Source organism: Notothenia rossii (assembly GCF_949606895.1).
Source record: "Notothenia rossii genome assembly, chromosome: 11".
Lineage (NCBI taxonomy): Eukaryota > Metazoa > Chordata > Actinopteri > Perciformes > Nototheniidae > Notothenia > Notothenia rossii.
The window spans coordinates 22,052,124-22,074,502 of NC_136910.1; the positions used below are offsets into that span (position 1 = coordinate 22,052,124).

The window sequence follows — 22,379 nt, forward strand, 5'->3', positions numbered from 1 at the left end:
AACTAGAATTACAACTTTCTGGTCATTGAATTAAAACATACGCCAGGGTGACCAGCCCTGTTTTTCTGCAGCTTATGGGAATAATTCCACCTATCAGATAATCAGGGGGCGAGAACAAGAAATTATTTTCATGCGCACATAGTCTAACTTTATTGGATCTTCTGCATAAAATTCAACAGTATACAGTTCCAAGTTAAAATGATAAAATCCAGTTACCTTGCAATATGTCGCAACCTGACAACACTGAAACATCTTGGCATTCCTGCTAATCATAATGTTACATCTGTTTTATATGTTTTAGGTGTCAGTGCGACAACTGTAACAACATGGACACTGTAGCCGAGAGTTTGTGCTGTCGGGAAATCCCCGCTGTCACCAGGACCATGGAGGAGGATGGTGTCCACAGCTGCATAATCGACCACCCCGGCTTCCGATCTGGCTGTCTAGACATCTGGGTGCTGCGTATAGCATACTATGGATACAGGCAACATTATGGCCATCTCAAGCAAGAGGGCAATGAGTAAGCCTTACAAACACTATTTATAATAAAGTTTATTACTAGTATATAAATGTATCAGTTTATATGATGTCATGACAACTTTTGCAACTTTATACGTTTGAATATTAGTCTTTTATGATCTGAGTATAAGAAAATGTAACTTTGAAGTTGACCTATTATCATCTATTGTCCTTCATTTGTAGTAGTCTCTTGACAGTAGCTGTCGTCATATCAATGCTATAATGTTTTGTCTTGCAGACGCCACCGATACACAGGCTACCGCCAGCTGGTGAGACTTTGCTGGGGTTACCTAGGACGCGACATAAGACTGCCACTGCCCTCTTGTGCAGTGAACAAAATTCGTCGACAGTTTCCATCCATGGACTATCACGGTTATGAAGAAGGACAGTAACAATACAGTTCTGAAGTGAATGTTTAATACAGTTCCACAGTTGAAGATGCACAGTGACAGACTATTTGGTCTTGAAACGACTGGCATGTGCCTTGATGGCCTCTGCTTTGTCAGGCTTCTCCATTGCCGGGGACAGAGTGGGAGGCTCCTCCAGCTGTACAGTCGTGTCTGCGCTGGGTTTCTTGCAGAGGTCGACCACCTCTCTCATGAGATCATCCACATAGCCTGCAACAGTGTTCAAAGACAGAATACAAAACTTGCACTTTATAATTTTCTCTAATAATAAATGGTGTCTGTCATCAAGCCGAGATCATTCTTTCAATTGGGGTTTTTAACTGAATTAGTTACTAAATCATTAGTACCGGTACATTACCAATCTAGACAATATTATTTTGAGTAATTTAATTTCAAACTCACTGAATGTTGCCTCTATTAGGATCTTCTTCACAACATGACCTCCAGCCTTGTACTTGGGGTAGCGGATTTTGAACCTCTGTTCTCCCGCCTTCGTAGTTGCAGTATGTCTGTTGGCATTCTCGTTGTAATGCAGTCCGGCAAGAAGGGTTCTGTTTAACATAAACAAAGAAACAGTTTTAAAAATGTGAAAAGAAATATCTCTCTTTTGTAATTATTCCACGTCTATACATGAACAGCTCTATTTAACTTGATATTGATTCAGAAAGTGATTTAGTGTTTTATTTTAGTCCTAGCAATGTGTGTCTTGGAGTTGACAACTTCATCACAGTTCCTTCCTCCATTTTGACACACTATGGGAGATGTGACGTAACGCCGCAAGCTTTTATACAGCACGGAGACCTGGTTCAGCACGGTACAAAGACGCCCATTCCCAAGTAACTGAAACAAGTCTTTAGCTGGTACAGTACAAGCCTTCGAATTATGTGCTGAAAAGACCAACCTGCACAGCATGCCAGTGTAGGAGTACACGTAAGACTTTGGTGCAAACTGAATGATGAGGCTGTGAAAGCCCTCCAGCTTGGATGTCTGGTGTACGGCAGAGAGCTTGCCGATGTCCTTGCACAGCATCTTGTCTGTCACCAGTTTCTACAGTTTGACAATTGATAGTGAACCTGCAATCAACAGATCAATAAATCAATCATCAACTAATTTCAATGGCAGTGCTTGACATTATGGATTATCAATTATAATGTTTGTTGCTCAGACGTAACTTTTTGGATTATGTACCCAACCATAAGACAGTCAGTACATTGTTGTTGCTGGGTATGTCCTGGGTTTTTAATCACTCAGTATGCATACACTGTATACATTCCATACTCCTTTTGGCGGTGGATGACGGTTAACATTACAGTCACCCGTTGCTGACGCAACAGACGTAATTTTAAATGTCACGTCTGCCGCCAAATCAGAAAAAGGAGTATTGACTCTAAACTCACTTGGTTTGATCCACTTCTTCTTGTGAGCCCTGCCTTGTAGTCTCTTGTGCGCACATGTGGGGAACTTTCCACCATGGCCCCTGTGGAGGTTTAGGACATGCCGCTCCACCGACTTCCATTTATCCACAATCAGTTCTGCGTCGTCTTGCGTGGAGGAAACCACTGCCCAGTACAAGTGGTTGATGATGCTCTGTTGCCATGCTTTCAGGTCCTCACAGCCCTTGAGCTTGCAGATGGCTTTCAGCTTCTTCCCAACAGCTGCAAAGACAATAAATAAAACTGACATCATATAGAGATCTATCTATTTGAGTGAGGTGTGCAAATAAGATTTGTTACACTGCATGCTGCAATGTCTGTCTTTTGATAACAACTTTACGATAACTCAATAGAAGACTCTACTCCTTGAACTTCAAAAGAAACAACATTGACACATACACTTGGCTACATGCCAGATCATCATCATACAGATGTTTTGTGTACGGCATATTCTCTCTAATCCATTTGGCAATCTGGCGATGTCGGTCTGTGACGAGAGTGCCAATCTCCAGGGTGTCCTCAAAGAAGGCCACCATCCTCTTCAGGCCTTCCAGTTCCATATGATAGCTCCCACCACACTCGTTGCTCTGAAAATACAGCAGGGAACATTCCAGTTAGGCAGATAACTAGACAGGAGCTCTGCAATGAGCTGAATATGATTTGAAACACTGTTACTATTACAATATTTACAGATGAAGTTTTAAATTTCTCACACAAAACCCTGAACTTGAACAATATAAACTGTACCTGCACCAGCTGTAGGTCTAGCACCACATTTGATTCCAGCTCCATTGTAGTGTATGTTCCAAATTTTGCGCAGTGTCCAGGGCTGTCGGCCCTGCCGTCACCCCCCAGAACCAGAGGTCGCCCTTCAGTCTGCAGCATCGCAATGTGGGCTGCCTGTTGTTGCGTCCATACACCCTGTATTGCAGGCTGCAGGATGTCTCGCTGGTGTGAGAAGAATGTTCGTTTCACGTAGGTCATCACACCCATGTGGTTTAGGACTCGCAGCACCTTTGTTGGCGACGCACCGGCAAACAGTATGCCTGCAGACAACAGCATGTTGCCTGCAGGGAAGTTTCCAATGCTCGGTTGACTCTGCCACTCAGTTACCTGCAGACAGGAGTCACATGTTTGGTGGATCTTAAGTAGTGTTCCAGTGGTTGTCCACACTTGACGGATGTCGACGCTGCCGCAAGATGGACAGTGGCACCACTGTAGCAGTTTCCCGAGGCTGGAGCCAAAGACGATGTGTTTGGGTTCCTTGTGGCACATCTCATCCCCAAATGCTTCCAGACTTTCTGACAGATCTGACTTGTCAGAAGAATCAGCCGCTGAGATGGGGCTACTGGGTTCCCAGTCTGAGGAGCATGATACTGATGGTGGTGCAGCTGGACTGCTGGACGACGCGTCTTCCAGTTGGTGTTGCTCCAGCTTTGACGCCTGGCTGCTGCTGCTGCTGCTGCTAGAGGCAGCCTGTGGTGGCTGGTCAGGTGTAGCTGGGTCTCCGGTGCCATGGACTTTCAGCTTTCTCTGCCTCCCTGGTACTGGTAGACTTGCAGTCAGCATCTCGGGCGTCACCTGGCATGCTGGAAATGAAATGATCAATGGAATACTATATTGTGTTTATATAAAACCACAAATCTATGTTGATCTGTTGCTTACTAGTTAACAAACTCAACATTAGAAGGAATATCCCGAACTGTAATACAGTATTATATGACACACTCGCTCAGCCTGTCAAACTGTTGTGTTTTTTTTTTTTAGGAACTGATTAAACTTCGATTTAATAGTGCAGTACTATTAACCAATCAATAGTGGCATTACCCTTTGACTGTGTCTTTGTTTTTGTGAGTTGTTTCCCAGTCTGTGTCTTGATGCTGACAGTAGCTGTTGGAGTCCAGTCTGTCTGGCAGGCCTGATCTTGACTCTGTCGTTCCTGCCAGGTGAAAACATACATTTCATAGTGTGATGTTGTAAAATATTTTCGAGGGGTTAGAAGTTCTAGACAATATTATCATGATAAACATGTACCCTACAGTAATGCTTAGCTAGAGCCAATGCATATGTAAGTCAATATCATGCCTGACTAGCAACTTTCTACAATAATTATATTTAGCAGACTGGTTTGCCGGTTGCATGTTTGGTGTTTGGAACAAGACTAATGCTAAGCTTTTTGTTTTACATAACAAGTGTAAGATCTAAGGTGTGCATATTACAAAGAAGGTTTTTTTCATGTGTCCACTGTGTGTGCCAGTCATGATAACGTGCAAGGTAAAACCAGCTAATGTGCTCATCTAAAACAAAACCTGGGGGCAATCACAAACCTGTTCCGGTGCCATGTCTGTGTCAGTGGCCATCTCCATTGATTCCTCTGTGGAAGCAAAACTGCTACTCTCCACTTCTGATTCTGCCAGGAGTTCCTCTACTTTCTGCAAATGTACACAATATGAAATGGATTACAAAATTATTCAAAACAGTATAGGCCTACACCTTGCTCATACCATTTCATAATAATTCAGGAGACTACTAGCCACTGGAATTAAATCCTGATTCAACATCAACAAATTAGGCCTAACAACTTTACACACTTTCTCTCTCTCATTGCAAATGCAGATCGAGCCGGTCTTGATGTTCACGTTGAAAGTTGTCCCACAGCTGAAGTCCCAACTCTGGGGAAAACAGTTGGAATTGCTCCCTTCTTCAGGATCAAGGTCCTCTTTGTCGCAATACCCATCTGCGCTCGTAGTAGAGCACTTTCATCAAAGGAGTCCCTTGTGAAGTGTTCACTGCACAGAACACTGTATTTGGTAGGCTCCCAGTCCTTCCTGGTTCTCTGTACTTGCTTTGCCCATGCCTTTGACAGATCTGTAGAAATAAAATAAATCCAACCATTAATAGTCAAAAGATAAGCTCTCTATTCTATAGGTAATCTATAATGACATCATTAACATGGCCATGGAAGTCAATTTAGTTGAGGACAATATTTTGTCATAGATCTAGACAAGGGTGTAACTTTGGTTTGAGAAGTGGGGGGGACACAAAACAGGGGGTCCTCCGCAATGAAAAATGTTCTCGATTTAATTCCATTTCCTGCCTTTCTACAAATATATTAGGGACTATAGTGTTAACAAATCCAAGAAAAATGTGTAGTGTACATAATGTGTGCACACTTATCTAGTATCCCATCCATGTGAACCTGTTTCATTTGTGATGACCTCACACCCTCTAGGGGGGTCCGGGGACATGCACCCCGGGAAGATTTCTTTCTTTAAATTGAAGTTGAATGCATCAATCGGGTGCACTTTGAGGGCAACATTAAGAGATTTATGGATACAGCTCTCATCACTCATATGAAACATATATTTCAATAATCCAAAAACATTGGAAGGATTTCTTAACCTATTTTATACAACTAATATTACATAGATGGAAATATTTGTTTACATAGATGACCAAACCCACTGAGATAACTTAGGCTACAGTTTACAATCTAATCACTCAGAGTCCTTTACCTCCCTGAGCTGACGTTATCTCTCTCAGTCCCACAGGAGAGGACTTTCCCTCTTCTTATTGTTGAAACAGCCAATCTCCGTTAGCGCCGAGCTAGCACCAGATGCTAACAACAACAACCCTGTAACTCTCTCAGTCTCTCTCTCTCTCTCTCTCTCTCTCTCTCTCTCTCTCTCTCTCTCTCTCTCTCTCTCTCTCTCTCTCTCTCTCTCTCTCTCTCTCTCTCTCTCTCTCGAATCGACCAGTGGCCTTTATTTGTCATGAACAATCAACAAATCTACGAAACAATGACACCAGCCAGGCTCACCTTCATCTTTTGGGAACAGAAACATCGCCACTTCGGCAGACTTGACATTATTAAAGCCAGCGGCAATGCATCACTTCCCGTGTGTTTTTCCTCCCGTTTTCTTCACTGTCGCCTCCATTGTCAGGTTTTCTCGCTTGGCAATCAATTCCAGTCGACTCCGACACACTTTCCAGTAAAATACTAGCTCAAAAACTTTGATAAATTCGACTTTGAAACAGAGAAACAATAAACTGTGATGAATGTAAACACTTCGGCGGCGACCATCTCGTGACGTCACGCAGTAGATCGCAAGCCACGCCCACGAAGGCGGAGGTCAACTGCGGATTTCCAGGCGGCAAATTCAAAACTCGTCAAATTTGTTGCTATTCCAACATCTTTTGATATGGGTTCCAATGGACAATTTTGGTCATTAAAATATGTATTAGCATAACAGATCATGCACAGGCGCACACTTCACTGGGTCTTTAACCTAAACTATTCTTTAATTTTTAAATAAAGCCTTATTAGTTTGTCTGTCTGTGTCTCCTATTAATATCTAATAATAAAAATAATACATTTCAATAACGTGCTTTAACCACCAGGTGTCCCTTTCTATCAGCTGTGCACCGTTATGGTATAAATATACCAATATACTGATTGGATCAAATATAAAAGTCAACCGAATTAGTATTAGAGAGACTTAAATTGTGAAGAGAAATTGAAGATTTTGTTTAATTGCTGATATATTTATGATCCACGTCACATATTCAGTTTTGGCGGCAGTTGTTCATGTTTGTCTAGAAATCTTCTCATCAGGGCTAGCGAACTACGGCAGATATGTAATATTTAATGCAGCCGAACCATGTATTAAAATGCCGTTATGTGATGACCTCCAAAGAGAAAATCAAGCAAACTCGAAATAAAGTATCATTTTATTTTTAAAAAATGTTTTCGTATTTCACATCAACAGGAAGTCCGGTTAACTAAAATGTCCATGCGGAACAATACCCCAACCCAACCCAGCGCCATCCCCAACCCATAGATCCGTGGGTGAATAATGTAATCACCACATTACACACATCCCTTTACATTTAAATTTAAATGTACATTAAAGAGCATCTTGCAGGTTGTTGTTTTTTCTACATTTATGCTTAAACTTGCTTGAAAATTACAATTAAAAAAGTGAATGTAGGATTTGATATGTTTTACGAGACATAAGGGCAGGAATTCAGAGGGAAAGGAACAATTTTGAGCTCTGCTCTTAAAAACGGCTTTTTTTTTTAGGTCATACGTCAAACGCGTCATATTACATAACAAAGGGGAAACATCTCCACTCTCTGACCGCGGGTATAGTTAGTAGTTGCGTTGAGTTGAGCGGTTGTGTTTTAGTGAGCTGGTATTTTTCGGTAGTTTTACATTGTATTTCACCATTTGTAATCATGGTGCAGTATTGTGTTTGTGCAGATTGCACAAATACCAGCCTGTCAGGACATCGAGTCCACAGTAAAAAGGACCGGAGCTAGCGTTCGTTCCTGGGTGCGTTGTGCATCCATCTCCCTGCAGCACATACTCTCCACAGCTTTATCAGGAAACCATATGACTTCTCTCTCCCCCCCCTTCGCTGCTCTCTCTCTCTCCCCTCCGGTACACGGCACCTTAAGACGTAGTGTGGAGTTGCATTTGGTAACGCTGTGGTGGCTGTACTGCTCCAGCCGTCTCCTTTGTGTTTGTTTGTTTCCCCCTGTCTGTGTTGTTTGTGTGTGCGTGGTGGCTGTCACTCCTGGCTCCCGGCTCAACCTCCACTCACCTGCTGCAATCAGCTGTGCACCCTCCCCGAATACACACCTGCTTTCCATCAAGCCATTTACAACGGCATATCAACGGAGGCTCCACAACCTTTCTCCGCCAGATCGTCAAGTATCAGCCGTATCTCGCGTCTCTCCTCCGGTACACAGCACCGTAGTGTGGAGTTGCATTAGGTCAGGCCTATTCAACTAGCGGCCCACGGGCCGAATCAGGCCCTTCAGAACTTTTTTCTGGCCCACAAGAGGTTGCCAGCAAATCGAAATGGCATATGTGTAATAGCATTAATAATACTAATGTCTGATCACAGTAAATCCGACGATGCGGCGAAAACGCTGGTTTTTCCATTAATTTGAATTATTTTGAATCCGTTATTTTGCCTGCCGCGGTCTGTTCATAAAAAATAAAATAAAACGCACTGTGTCCGCACTTGTCATTGGCTCAGTCAAACTCACGTTACACATTAGGTTCACGGGCCAGCGAGTAACAGCTTCAAGATGTCTCTCTCCAAGCCCAAGAAACGTAAAGTTGATTTGGAAAATCGCCAATTCCAGAATGAATGGACTGACAAATATGTATTTACTTTGCCAGCCGCAACAAGTAATAAACCGGTGTGTTTATTGTGCAACGAAAGTATATCCGTGATGAAAGAATACAACGTAAAGCGACACTACAATTCAAATCATGGCTCGTTTTCTGCCAGTTTTCCCGTGGGCTCAGAGGAACGGAGAAGGAAAGTACAGGGACTGCTAGCATCATTTGAACGGAGTCAAGTGGCTTTTAGTCGCTTTTGCACGGAACAAGAGAGAGCTACGATAGCATCCCTGCGAGTAGCCTGGACACTAGCCAGACAGAAGAGGCCCTTTACCGACGCGGAGACCGTTAAAGAATGCATGCTTGCTGTCATCGATGAAGTGGTTATTGACCAAAAAGTAAAAGACAGCGTCACTTCAGCCATTAAAAAAGTACCTCTCTCAGACACAACAACACTTCGCAGAGTGGAACTACTTGCAAAGGATGTGTCGGGGAAGCTTTTGGAAAACCTTCGAAAAGCAGAGTTTATATCAATCGCTGTGGACGAATCAACTGACTGTACTGACATGGCCCAGCTGTGCGTCTATGTGAGGTTTTTCGATGGAGTTCGCTTTAGGGAAGAACTTCTGGGGCTTATTCCGTTGGAGGGACACACTACAGGTGAGGTTATCTTTCAAAAGATAGTCTCGTTTTTTAACGAACGTCAACTGGATTTAAAAAAAGTGTGCCTGTTGGTCACTGATGGCGCTCCAGCTATGATCGGCAGAGTGCAGGGGCTGGTGGCACGTCTATCTGCCATAGCCCCACACATGCAGTATTTACACTGTATTATTCATCAATCTGTGTTGTGTGCAAAGCTCAGTGGTGATTTGAAAAACACCATGGACACTGTCATGAACATTGTGAATTTCATTCGCTCAACCTCCAGCCTACAACACCGCCTGTTCCGTCAGCTGCTTGCTGACACGTTTGCTGAACACACGGACTTACTCGTCCATAACGATGTCCGATGGCTCAGCAAAGGAAAGGTCCTGGATCGTTTCTGTGAACTCCGCCAGGAGATTGTGTCTTTCCTTCGCACGAGTAAGCACAAACGAGCTACAAACCTCTTGGAGCGCATGTTAGATGAACAGTTTATGGCAGATGTTTACTTTCTGTGTGACATTTTTGGACACTTGAACACTTTGAATTGCGAACTGCAGGGGGGCGAAAAGTCTATCGCTGATTTGGTTGAAAGACTTTGTGCCTTCAAGACAAAGCTAACGATCTTCAAAACAGACCTAATGACAACGAAACTGCTGCACTTCCCAAAACTCTGTGCATTTATGACCACATCACCTGGAGCAAACATAACGCCAGTCATGACAGACTTCATGACAAAATTGACTGATAACTTTACTGACAGATTCCAAGGCTTCAGCATTCCAATTGAGGTATTGCAGTTTGCCCGTGACCCGTTTTCCATCAAGCCTGATGCAGACTTCTGTGTAAAAGTAAAAGAGGTCATATCTTGCATTGATGAGAGCCTCTTTCAGATGGAGCTGGTTGATGTGCAGTCTTCCTTTGCTTTAAAGCAGCTCCTGCAGTCTGAGGGTGTAGTGGACTTTTGGTCTAACCATGTTAAACAGTATCAGTACCCCACAATGAGGAAGGTGGCCTTGCTTATACTGACAATGTTTGGATCTACCTATACTTGTGAGTCTAGCTTTTCTCATATGAATGCCATCAAAACAAGGGCACGTTGCTCATAGGCGGAGTTTGACATTTGCGCTTGGGGGGGCAAACCTTTTTTACTGACGTCACTCAGTACACAGTCCCAACTATTTCGTGCTCACCGCACTGAGTATGACTTTTCCACATACGAACACAACTCGTCCCGTCATGCACGCCTCATGCCCGCCGAACACACACACTCATATGGAAGGGGCGGTCACTCCCCCCAACAACAGTGCATTACATAACTGTAAAAAACGTATCAAAACTGTGCTTATCTTATACTTATTTGATAACTACTATATCCCTTGGTGTCCTACCTTAGTTCAGAAGTAGACGCCGTTTTTTACGTTCCGCATATACGTCCACTATCCCCTCAGGTGACAGCTGTGCGGTTATGTCGTCCTCAATGTGAAGAACCGCAAGTGAGGAAAATCTTGTTCCTCCCATCGTTGACCGCAGCCAGTTCCGAATTCTCCTCATTGCAGAAAAACTTCTCTCAGAGGTGGCAGATCCGATAGGCAGAGTCAGTGCCAACTGGAGCATCTTGTATAGATTTGGATAGCTCTCCTTTTTAACAGTCTTTCGGAGATGCTCAAGTGCAACAGGTGCGACAGCAGAGGCTTTAACAAGGTCCATCTCTGCTCCAAGAAGGAGAGGGTGAATTTTGAGCAGCTGTGCGTATTTTTGTACGAGAGGTTCAATTCCTTTTTTCTGACATTTAAACACTGCTCCACATGCTCGTGCCAGCTCTATGGACTCTCCCGTGAATCGTCTGTCTAGTTCGTTGATGAGGGTGTCCAGCACAGGGAGATAGAGGTGCTGCTGATATCCAGCTGTATCACTCTGTGACATTTGTGCGCCACTTTCATCAGTTTCTCTTTGGCCCAAAGTAGTTGTAACCAGGAAACTGTCGAGGGAGGCCGGGGGTTTTGTAACCCGTTTTCTTTTGGGTGCAAGGGGACCCGGAGTCTGACACTCAACATCTGCATCCCCAGGTACTGGCACGTTGTTGTCCCGGCAGAACTGTTTCACTGATCCCCACATATTGCTCCACGTATCTGCTTGTCTCTGAGATTTGAAGTGCGCCTTCAGGTTGTCGGTAAGCGCTGCAGCTTCGGAGAGTGTGCAGCTGGAGGACTGTAGGGCCTTGTGCGTAACATGAATCACACGCAGTATGTCTTCCAATACAATAACACATGTAATGAAAGACATTCTGGTCATGTGGGCATAAAGGCCACTGGCCTCCACAGACCACTTGTCTCCCTCGTCACTCATTTCTCTCAGGCACCCTATAATTGCAGAGTAGTGAGTTTTAACGGAATTCACAGATCGCCACTTGTACGCCCATCTTGTCTCACTTGGCTGTATTATTTCAGTTTGTTTCAGATTCAGTGATTTCTGCATTTCAATGAATCGATGATGGTTTGACGGCTCTGCAAATACAGAGTAGAGTTTGTCAATGACGTTCAGGAATGTTTTCACGCTGCGGTTGACAGCACAACACTCCATAAGCACCAGATTTAGTTTGTGTGCCATGCAGTGCACGTACACTGCGTATGGGTGGGTCTCTTTGATGCGCTGCTGCACACCAGAAACGTGACCAGACATGATGGAGGCACCATCGTAACTCTGGGCAACAACTGGGATATGTTTCAGTCCACACATCTCAAGTCCTTTGTTTATTGCTTCCACAATCCCAGCCGCGTTGCGAGATGCTGAGCAATCAATAAAACACAAAAAACGCTCCTTGATTTCAAGCTGCTCTGCATATCTGATACATACTGATAATTGTTCCGTTTTGCAAGACCTGGCCTCATCTGCAATTATAGAAAAAAATCCAGTATCCTGCACTTTCTCTTCAATTTCTGCACAAACTAAGTTAGCGCATATGTCAATGACTTCGTTCTGGAAATCCGGGCTAGTAGCATTGAAATAGTTGGACTGCATGTTTGTAAAAGCAGAATCATACTTGGAGAAAAATCCACAAACCTCAAGAACATTTCCACACGACTCTGACTCGCTTCCCTCCCGATGCCCACGAAAAGGCAATCCGAGTTTGGACAACAGCCTCACAATATCAACAATTTTGCACAAATAAGATCTGTTCTTCTCAACAGAATCTTTGTGGCTTCGGGAAAGTTTCGCTGCAATAGATCCAGAAGATGCAGTCACTTTATAGTTATCCCATTTAACCATGCAGTTCAGATGGGCCTGGGATTGTGCATGTTTCTCCAGTTTGCTGCTTAGTTTTTTCCAGTCACTCAGGCCCTTTCTAAAGGAATCCTCCACACCGCTGTCAGTCTGGAAGTGGCGGCATGAAAAACAGAAGACGGCATCAATTCGTACTGAATATTCCAGCCAGGGATAGATCTTGTAATAGTACGTGGAAAATGATCGTTTCATTTTCCCAAACATTTTTGAGGGGAAATCGGATAAAGTAGGCTGCTTGGGACAGCTGTGCTTTTCCCCAAGATCATCATGACCCACTGACGGCCCCGGTGCCGGTGGTCTCCCTGCTGTGGGGTTAATGTTAGCTGGTCCTGCTAATCCAGAGCTCTCCGCTGTGGGGCTAACATTAGCTAATCCAGAGCTGCTCGTTTGCGTGTCTGCCACTTGACATTGTGACGGCTGCTGGTTGGTAAAGTTAGGCTCAGTCGGTGGCTCTTCTGTTGTTGAAGCTGAAGACGAAATTGGACGTTTTAAAAATCGCCGAATATCCATTACTGCTAATTCAATAGCTGAATCACTTGGATACAAAAAAAAGTGAGGGAACTTTTGTCCTTAACTTCACACGTCACACACACACACACACACACACGTCACAACCCTTTATATATACAGTCTATGGTCACAACATGCGACTGCTCAAAAATGAAATTATTTCAAACAAAAGATGATATTATTCAGATTTGTATTGTAACAATCATTTTATTACATCTATTAAAATATTTATATATACAAAATATTTGTATTGGAACAGTTTTAGATTTAGTAATGATATAACATATTTCAGCCACCAGGGGGGGCAATGCCCCCCCTGCCCCCCCGCAAAATCCGCCTATGACGTTGCTCCATTACCAATGAAAAGTTGCATGAGTGTCTCAGGATTGCTCTTACCACTTATGAGCCAAACTATGCTGAAATAGCTAAATCAAGGCAGTGTAATTTATCTCACTGACTCAAACAGGCTAAACATGACAGAAGTCTGATGCATGGTATGTATACAGATCTGTTTTTATGGTCATTCATTTTATGGTCATTCAAATAGCCTACTTACTGTTTCGAAAATTGTAAAAAATGTTTCCAAGATATGAATGTTATTGTGAGTCTGATGGCTATTGTTTTACTATGTTCTATTTGCATTTAGTATTCGATTTTATGGACTTGTGTTGTCTTCAATGTACCTTATGTATGCTTGGAAGTGTTGAGGATATTATACACAGGGCTTCTTACTGTTAATGTGATGAATACTGTTTTATTATATTCATCTTCTTTTGTACATTAGTGGACATGGAACTGTTAGGGGAAAAAACCTCATGTCTCCTTAGTTTTAAAGATGCAACATTTTGCACTTTTGTGTCAAGCCTTGTAACCTGAAGCTTTCCTACTTTTTTATGGACTGGTTGCTTTCTGTAATGATTTATGTTGATACAATTAAAGTAAAAAAAAGGGATGCACTTGACTAGTTCATTTAATGTATTAGTATCTATTAACACTATGTAAGCAAGAGTTATTTGTAGTGATTCCTTGACAAAGTATTGTGTGGCCCACAAACCCCCTGTGATTTTCCTATTTGGCCCACTTGCTAATGAAGTTGAATAGCCCTGTATGTAATGCGAGATACGGCTGATACTTGCGCATTAGTTTCTGTTATGGATCAGTATCAACAGTCCTGCCAGTAACGTTACTATATTATCAATGCTACGTTAGTTATAGTCTGATATATGATAGCTAACTTCACAATGTTGTGATGTGACGTTAGCTAACATTCTGTAGCTACAGTAACGCCGGTCACTCACCAAGATAGCTGCCCAGTTCTCCAATGGTTCTCCTCAAACCACAGCTCAATTTCTCTCCGATGGCCGTTATTTATTCTAATCCTTGGCTGCTCCTGGTCTCTTGGACGCCTAGCAGGCTCAAAATTATAAGGTTGTGGTCCGTCATATGCATTCGAATATTCATGTTCAACTTCTTCTGTGTCTTCTGTGTCGAAACTATCATTGGGATCATGTTTATTAATACGTTACACCGGCCGCTCTCCCCCTTGTTTCCCCCATGTTACGTCACACGCGGGAGGTCACGTGCCGAGGCTTTTTTATGCGGAAGTGAACATTTCTTACAAAAACGACGCCAGATGTCACTGTAGTGTATATTTCTGTATATTTTTGGGGAAATCTAGTGTATTCATCATTTTCCTACACATTTATTCACAGGTGTCTTTAACCTGGAAGTTGCTCTTTAAAGTATTTCGTGAGGCCTTCTAAAATGTTTTTAAATATAATTAGGGTTGTAGTTGAAGAGTATGTAAATTATTGCGTTGCCTGGCAACGGAGCCCCTAAAGCAGGTGTCTCAGACTCCAGGCCCTACGGGCCGCGAGACAGTTTCTCATGGCCCCTTTGTTGATATCATGAAATAGTGTTAATCTGGCCCGCGCGTTTACGTTTGCGCTTTATATTTCAATTTTATTTTTCCCGCTGCTGCTGCTGCTGCTGGCAGGGAACTGCTGCGCGGAGTTTCCTCGCCCCTCCCCACTCCGAGGGAACTCCGCCACACTTCAATCAAATGCGCGCAGCGGAATCAATCCAGAGTGATCCAAAAGTGACACAGAGTGGAAGCAAAATATATCGCCATGTCTTCATCAAAACTTTCAGGGAAAAGAAAAATTGATGATGACCACAGAACATTTCAGGAGAAGTGGGAGACTGAATATTTATTTGTTGAGTACAGGGGAAACGCAACGTGCCTTATATACACAGAGAAAATCGCTGTATACAAGGAGTATAACGTCAAACGTCACTACTCAACTAAACATGCAGAGTATGCAAAATACCTGGGAGATGAGAGAGAGAAAAAAGTCACAGAGCTAAAAAACATTCTATGGAAGCAACAAAATCTCTTCAAGAAAGGAAGCAATGAGGCTGATTTAGCAGTCAGATTGCTAGAGCGGGAAAGCCGTTTACGGAAGGCGAGTTTGTAAAAAAATGCATGTTGCAGGCTGCAAGTATAGTCTGTCCGGAAAAGAAGGGTCAGTTCAACAACATCAGCCTGTCAGCTAACACAGTGGCAGAGCGCATTTCTGACTTATCAAGTGACTTATATGAACAGCTGTGCGAGAAAGCCAAACTTTTCCGTGCATACTCTGTGGCTCTTGATGAGAGCACAGACATCACTGACACCGCTCAGCTCGCAATGTATGTCCGTGGTGTTGATGACAATTTTGAAGTGACAGAGGAGTTGCTTACAGTGAAACCAATGCATGGCCAGACCACCGCTCAGGAGATATTTCAGCAACTGTGTGATGCCATTGCGGATATCGGTCTGCCATGGAAGAGGTATGTTGGAATTACGACGGACGGAGCGCCATCAATGACAGGGAGAAAAAATGGGCTGGTGGCACTTGTTCAAAGAAAACTGGAGGAGGAGGGTGTGGAGGAGGCTATTGCTGTGCACTGCATTATCCATCAGCAGGCCCTTTGCAGCAAATGCTTGAAGTTTGACAATGTGATGTCTGTCGTTGTGAAATGCATCAACCTTATCAGATCCAGGGGCTTAAAGCACCGCCAGTTCCGTGCTTTTTTGGAGGAAATTGAGTCAGAATATGAGGATGTGCTCTACTTCACAGAGTTATGTTGGCTCAGCAGGGGAAACGTCCTGAAGAGGTTTTTTGAGTTGAGAACAGAACTGAAAGTATTCAAGCTGGAGAAGAGTGGGATGGCTGTTCCCGAGCTGAGTGATCCCAAATGGCTCATGGACTTAGCTTTTCTTGTTGACATCACGCAGGAGCTGAATGCTCTGAATAAGAAGTTGCAGGGCCAGGGCCAGCTTGTTAGTGCAGCATATGACAATGTCAGAGCATTCTCTACAAAACTGATGTTATGGAAAGCCCAGCTCCCTCAGAAAAACCGCCATGAACTTCCGGGGAACGATCCTCTTCCACATGAACCACGTGACGATAACCGTTTTTGGACTTCCGCTGTCGTAACTCTTCTATCTATACGGCGCTGGTCTGAGAGTTACGTCATCTCCGTTCACTCCAATGGACCACTTTTTTACAGCAATGGCGGATCGTGGAGCCTCTCAATCGTTCCCCGGAAGTTAGCGCCAAGGCTAGCAGAGCTGTAGAGTTGCAGCATAATAGACCGTTCGTGACGGACTTTTAAAGGTAAGAAGAAGTTTAAAGATTTATATTGCGGATATTATCAGTACATCTGATTCAAATTAACATGTGTATTAAAGGATGTCAGTGGATTATCCCTAAATTAGTAGATTTAGGGAACGTTTACAGATAACAGATAAAGCTAGGATAACGGATCAAGTTAGCAACACACGTTGAACAGCCTTTTAATTGTAAATTCCGTTCTCTTAATGTCATTTCGTCCAACGTTGTTGAATTAGAGAAGAGGGGCTTCTAAACGGGATTATATGCGGGGGTGGAGGGAGTTAAATATTAGATAAATATAACTTTGGTGCGTGTAAGAGTGAGTGTTTTTAGCAGAGCCATATTGTGTCCTTGTGATTATGTTGATTATTACCTGTCTGTATAATGTTGCAGCTCAGCTGATTTTGGATTGATGGCAAAGGGAAAGGGACTTAAGTGAGAGTGAAAACAAAAGGTAAGTTGAATACTACTGTTTTATATAAGTAAGCATACTAAACATGTATTCTATCACTGTATTATATAAGTCATCTTGTTAGTAACCTACTGTATGGCAGGTGGAGGGGCAGTGATGTTAGAGGTGGAGGAGCAAAACTGCAAGACTGCAAACTCACAAGACAGAGAAATCAAAGTTTGTTCTCCAGAGAAGAGGTTGATTTAACTTCATTTATTTCATATTTTCTAAAGATGTGGAAATGGCAAAAAAAACAACTTGAGAGCTGTAACCAAGACAACTGTAACAACATGAGTAGCGAGCCACCAAGGTTTTTCAAGTCCCTCTCTTACTCCATTTTGCTAACCCAAACTTCCAGGTACATGACGGGACACCTTGCTTGTTTTTGTTGTTTGCGCTCCTCTGGCTGGGTGCTGGCAGGTGGAGGGGCAGTGATGTTACGGGTGGAGGGGCAGTGATGTTAGCTGTTACACACCAGGCTCAAACTTAACACATTGCATCCTTCTTTGCAGTGTCCTTATTCCTGGAAGGGGAATCTGCAATTCCTGCAGAGTTTTGTAACCCGTTGGTCCGCACGGAAAGCGAATTTTTAAAGCCTTCTTAATTGTCTCATTGCTCCATTTCATCCCCTTTCTGGTGAGTCTGCCTAATGCCTTAAGTTGGTCTTTTGAAAACGTTTTCTTATATTTGTTGTCCCTAATTTTCATTGTTTTCTTGAGAGCTGCATTTTTCTTCCTTATTTTTCTTAGTGCAGACTTTGCTTTTTTGGTGATTCCTTCTTGGCTCTTTAATTTTCTATTAAATTTTTTTAATAGATCTGTTTGACTGGCTGCTGGTTCCCTCGTATGCTTACTGGCTGCTGGTTCCCTTGTATGCTGACTGGCTGCTGGTTCCCTCGTATGCTGACTGGCTGCTGGTTCCCTCGTATGCTGACTGGCTGCTGGTTCCCTCGTATGCTGACTGGCTGCTGGCTGAGTGGGTGGTGTCCACTAGGCATGGGCGGTATCATTTTTTTCATACCGTCATACCTTGCTGACATCATACCGTGGTATACGGTATATGACGGTATCAGTCCCAATTTAAGGGGTAATTTCTCCCCCCCCAAATTTTTTTACTCACTATATCAACAGCCAGCCCCACCAAAAATATTTTCCACCAGCCGCCACTGACGGTGTGACTTGGGTCGATTTGAGTGAGGTGGCGTTCGGCGGCAAATAGATGTTTCGAACGGTATATTATATGTTCGGTGTAAAATGCAGCCCGAGCCGGTAGACGCTCGCAAAGTGCCGCGACGTGCGCGCAAGTGCAAAACAAGGGCTGCATACATGACACATTGTGCAAATGGCACATTTTGAGATCGGATACAGGACGCGTTTGTAGATGTCCGACGTTGTTTCCATAGTGAGCTAAGTTAACAATATATCATCATACATAAACATTTTCCGGGAGTAAATACTTGACTTATGTAAACTGTGTTCGTTATTCTCCCGTCCAGGAGAGAAGCTTTAAAAAAAAAAAAATTTAATTAAAAAAGGCGCGGGTTGGTCACAAGCATGATATTGTTCAGTCAGACAAACAGCTGTGATCCGCTCCTCGTTAGGGAAGCCAAGAGTTGGATCTCTCCTCCGGTGGTGTTATATATCCTCTGCTGGCTCCTCCCCGCCTGCCGGCTCGCCTCGTCTCCAATGTCCGTTGTTGCATTTAAACAGAGGATTGGCTCCTTTCACATCCAATATATGCTCAACACGCCTTTTCTCCTCATATTCTCTTTCATCACTTTTCATTTAACACATTCTAAACGCTGTAATCAATACTCTAAAAAATACTTCTCGGCTCGTTTGGTTTCCGGTCATTCCGGATGTTGTCACATGCTACTCTCGTCTGTAAACAATAATGTATTCAAATAAACTGTACCTTCATTTAATATTCAGCATGGTAGTATCTCGACATCTATAGTTGTAGTGTTAAATCAGTAGGCTTCGGTTTGCACCACTCCATATCATTTCGCTACTAAATTCACCTCTTTAGGAAATCGTATATTAGCCACATGCTACATGCGTAGATGAAGGATTTTCAGAATAAAAGCTTAACTGCTTGTGCACAAGAATTTCAGATTTTTCAGTATAAAAGAGCATTAAAACTGACGGCATGTTTAAACTACATTTCCCCATTAAAACATTGATTTTAATTTCTAACACTTATTGAATAAAGTTTGCTATATTCACTAACTAGTTTGGCAATATTATTCCGTGCATGTGTTAAAAACCTTATTTCCATTTGATTCATTGGATTACTCGCGTCAATGTTTAGCACGTAAATGCTTTCGTTTTTAAAACCGTCCGACCTCGACTACAAAACCATCAACCAGTTGCATAGGATTAAAAAATGTCAACACTCACTCACCCCGTCTTAAACATTCCCAAAGAAGCGCCTCCGTCTCTCGTTGTGCTGGATGAAGTCACTGGCGACGAGTAAACCCAAAATAGTCCCAAACAGGCGCAGAGGCATTTTTCTTTTTTACTAGTTGTCCGAGTTCGGGGCCGGCAAATGCTGCCGCCATCTTGCTCAGCTCAGCTCTGTGCTGAGCTCTGAGAGCGGGAAAGACGGACTGCCCTCCCCTGCCCTCTGCTGGCGCGTGCTGTGCATTACAACCAATGTCGTCCCTGTCAAAACTCCGTGTCAGTGTAATGGAATGAAACGCATCTATGATTTGGCGCACAGTCTGTGACGTCACGGTATTGAAAATCATACCGACGGTATTTCGAAATACCCTGGTATACCGTAATACCGTCATACCGCCCAAGCCTAGTGTCCACCCTCCCTGTCTCTCCTCACTAGCCATGTCCTCTCTTTATTCACCCTCACTTTCCTTTCTCTCAGTCTCCTCATCCCTTCTTCCCTCAATCTTTGAGACTAATGTAAGTAGAAGACATGGCACTGTAGATTTTTGAACATTTAAAATATTATACCACTTAAAAATAAGAAATATGACTTTTGTTACTAAGAGTTCATACTTATTATACCTGTGTCACCTTTCACACTATAGCTGTGATCATGAGCTATGGGCTTTGTAGATACAGGTCCCGGGGTGAATCGTGGTGCAGGGGCCCTTCTGTTTTTGACCACAGGGCGATGCTCAAAGATGGTGGGTATAGCCTCTGCTCTCAGCCTAGTCTTGCCCTTTTTTGTCTTGACAAACTGGTCTGCATCAAAATGTGCCTGCGGAGTGACTTGAGGTTACTTCACACACAGAACAACTCAGTTTTGTCTGCCCACATACATATTCCATAGTGGTTGAATACACGGTATTAGGAAACACTTTATACTTACTGGACATGTTATACTCATTACATACTGTATATAAAATATGACCAAGAATGTGAGACAACTTTATAGAAATTCATATCACATCTGTTACTGATGCCATTTGTCATACTTTGTTAAACTCACAAATAATAAAGTTCCATAACTTCAGTTGGGCACAAAGACCACACCTTATCTCCCCAAGGCAATTTCCCATCCAATAGGTGTGCTATATAGGTGTGTATAACCCTTTCTCCTGTCTGTTACTCCCTCTTTCAGCACAAGAACCAGAGGGGGATTCAATGGAGCCTGAATACCTGCACTGAGACCCTCACCCTGCACCCTGAGTCTCAACTCTGTTTTTCAAGCCTTTCCCTGTTTTTTTGTATTAAACAAAACATTAAGCTTTCCCAATGGTGTGGTTTTCGTTTTGTGAAAAAGTGCAAATGCAGTGTTTGTATATAATAACCTCACATATTTTTTTGCTGTTGGTCGTGAAATTGCTCCTGCTGACTTGAGCCAGCCATTTGTCCCTCCGCTCTGTGTCAGTGGGGAAGCCGTACATTCGTATTCCTTTCTCGGAGTGATTTGAGCATCCCCAGGCAGCACAGCAAACCATGGTGGCGACTAGGAGGCAGCACAGCAAACCAGGACAACACGGAGGAAAAGGCACAGACAAACGGCATGATATGCTATTCAATGTTTATTGAATTCCATGTATTTGCAATGGATGTTCATAAAACAACACATTTAACATCATCATCATCATCATCATGCTGCTGCTGCTGCTAGTCCTTTGATAGTCACCTGTCGGTCTCCTGTCTTTTCTGAAAGCCATAAAGATGACATTAGTCATTTAGATAACTTGTGTCCTCAATTACCATGGGATTACTGAAACTACCATGAATTTAAGAAAATGGTAGAAATTAAACTAATCTGAATTTTGAAGCATTCCTTTAGATCCCCTCCCTCTAAATATATCAATAAACATTAGAAAGTGATGCTCCTGACTACCATACAAGTTTAAGAAGATAATATTGGTTTAAAAAAATTCAAAGCTATAAACAGCAACAGGCTCTTTAACCAAGGCACTGTTAGCCTAACATGTAAACTAGTTGTTCACACTAATCCTAATATTATCACTTAATATTAGCAAATTCTATTTTATTTTTTAAAACATATTGATGTAAATACATACACATATCGATTTGTTGTATAAATATTGCAAATCAAAACCTTTATTCAATAATAATTACCAAAAATCGTAGTTCTATCTCCTGTTATCAATGCATTCACATTGCCCGCCGTGAACTTCCGGGGAACAATCCTCGTCTGCATGAACCACGTGACGATAACCGTTTTTGGACTTCCCCTGTCGTAACTCTTCTATCTATATGGCGCTGGTCTGACCGCTTCAGGAAGGAAGGACCTGCGGTATCTCTCCGTGAGACAGCGGGGGATGGCGTCAGGTCCACCAGAACAACATGCTGGCTCGTTGCGGATACGTAATTTCACATTCTAACCATAGAATTCTAACACAGTTTATTTGTACTTGATTGTTGCCAACTACGATGCTCAGCAGCTCGCTTAACGGAACTTTGACGCTGGTCCCAGTTTTCTAACATCCATGAAGGCAACATGACATGAGGGAGGCCTGTCACTCAGGATGCCAAACTACTCTTTGGTAAGCCCCGCCCCCCAAGCAATATCAGGGCCAAAAGTTTGAAAGCGAAAAAAAAAGATCTGAAAAGAAAAGATCTGAAAGTGAAAAAATAATTGTTTTGAATCTGAAAACGAAAAATCTGTGCTGAAAAAAATAAGGATTCAAATATCAAAATATGTATAAAAGTGAAATCTGAAAATAAATATATTATTCAAAAAAATTGCTGAACTGAATCAAAATAATATTCAACCTGAAAAATTATTTCAAATACTTTTTTTTATTTTGAATACATCATTGTATTTTTCAAACTTCAGGATAAAAACTTGAACTTTCAAATAAATTGTATTTTTTTTGAATGATCAAAACTTATG

General features: G+C 42.7%; 3 protein-coding genes and 1 long non-coding RNA gene across 21 annotated transcripts in view; 2 read left to right on the forward strand and 2 right to left on the reverse strand.

The window, feature by feature from the left end:
- LOC307024595 (uncharacterized protein) overlaps nt 1–1,214 on the forward strand; it is a 26,846-nt gene extending 25,632 nt beyond the window's left edge. For all 12 annotated transcript variants that reach the window (XR_013803925.1, XR_013803926.1, XR_013803927.1 and 9 more), the window contains 2 exons: nt 302–520; nt 758–1,214. Coding sequence is in view for 2 of the 12 variants with exons in the window: in XM_079658878.1 (XP_079515004.1) it covers nt 302–520; nt 758–911 (373 nt within the window). In the remaining 10 variants the exon portion in view is untranslated. The remainder of the gene's footprint in view (nt 1–301; nt 521–757) is intronic.
- LOC307024592 (uncharacterized protein) lies at nt 920–6,510 on the reverse strand. 2 transcript variants are annotated; one of them, XM_079658871.1, is made up of 10 exons: nt 6,180–6,510; nt 4,951–5,227; nt 4,687–4,791; nt 4,187–4,298; nt 3,107–3,948; nt 2,789–2,946; nt 2,324–2,581; nt 1,828–1,999; nt 1,329–1,477; nt 920–1,136 (listed from the first exon to the last, which is right to left on the reverse strand). In XM_079658871.1, exons 3-7 carry the CDS (start codon nt 4,723–4,725, stop codon nt 2,536–2,538), a joined length of 1,197 nt encoding a protein of 398 aa, XP_079514997.1. In that variant the 5' UTR covers nt 4,726–4,791; nt 4,951–5,227; nt 6,180–6,510; the 3' UTR covers nt 920–1,136; nt 1,329–1,477; nt 1,828–1,999; nt 2,324–2,535. The 2 variants fall into 2 exon arrangements, with proteins under 2 accessions (XP_079514997.1, XP_079514996.1); XM_079658870.1 differs by having other exon boundaries at nt 2,759–2,946; nt 6,180–6,504.
- A 7,968-nt stretch (nt 6,511–14,478) lies between these two features.
- Nucleotides 14,479–20,754, forward strand: LOC307024957 (general transcription factor II-I repeat domain-containing protein 2A-like). Of its 6 annotated transcripts, XM_079659484.1 has the most exons (6): nt 14,481–16,594; nt 16,985–17,045; nt 17,555–17,678; nt 17,858–19,960; nt 20,117–20,187; nt 20,625–20,754. In XM_079659484.1, exon 1 carries the CDS (start codon nt 15,418–15,420, stop codon nt 16,552–16,554), a length of 1,137 nt encoding a protein of 378 aa, XP_079515610.1. In that variant the 5' UTR covers nt 14,481–15,417; the 3' UTR covers nt 16,555–16,594; nt 16,985–17,045; nt 17,555–17,678; nt 17,858–19,960; nt 20,117–20,187; nt 20,625–20,754. The 6 variants fall into 6 exon arrangements, with proteins under 6 accessions (XP_079515607.1, XP_079515610.1, XP_079515609.1 ...); XM_079659481.1 differs by adding an exon at nt 17,276–17,400 and having other exon boundaries at nt 14,479–16,594; nt 17,858–20,754; XM_079659483.1 differs by having other exon boundaries at nt 17,858–20,187.
- On the reverse strand, nt 20,317–22,367 carry LOC307024959. Its single transcript, XR_013804030.1, has 2 exons — nt 21,602–22,367; nt 20,317–21,172 (listed from the first exon to the last, which is right to left on the reverse strand). It is a non-coding gene; the product is annotated as an uncharacterized lncRNA (long non-coding RNA).
- Nucleotides 22,368–22,379: the final 12 nt, after the last annotated feature.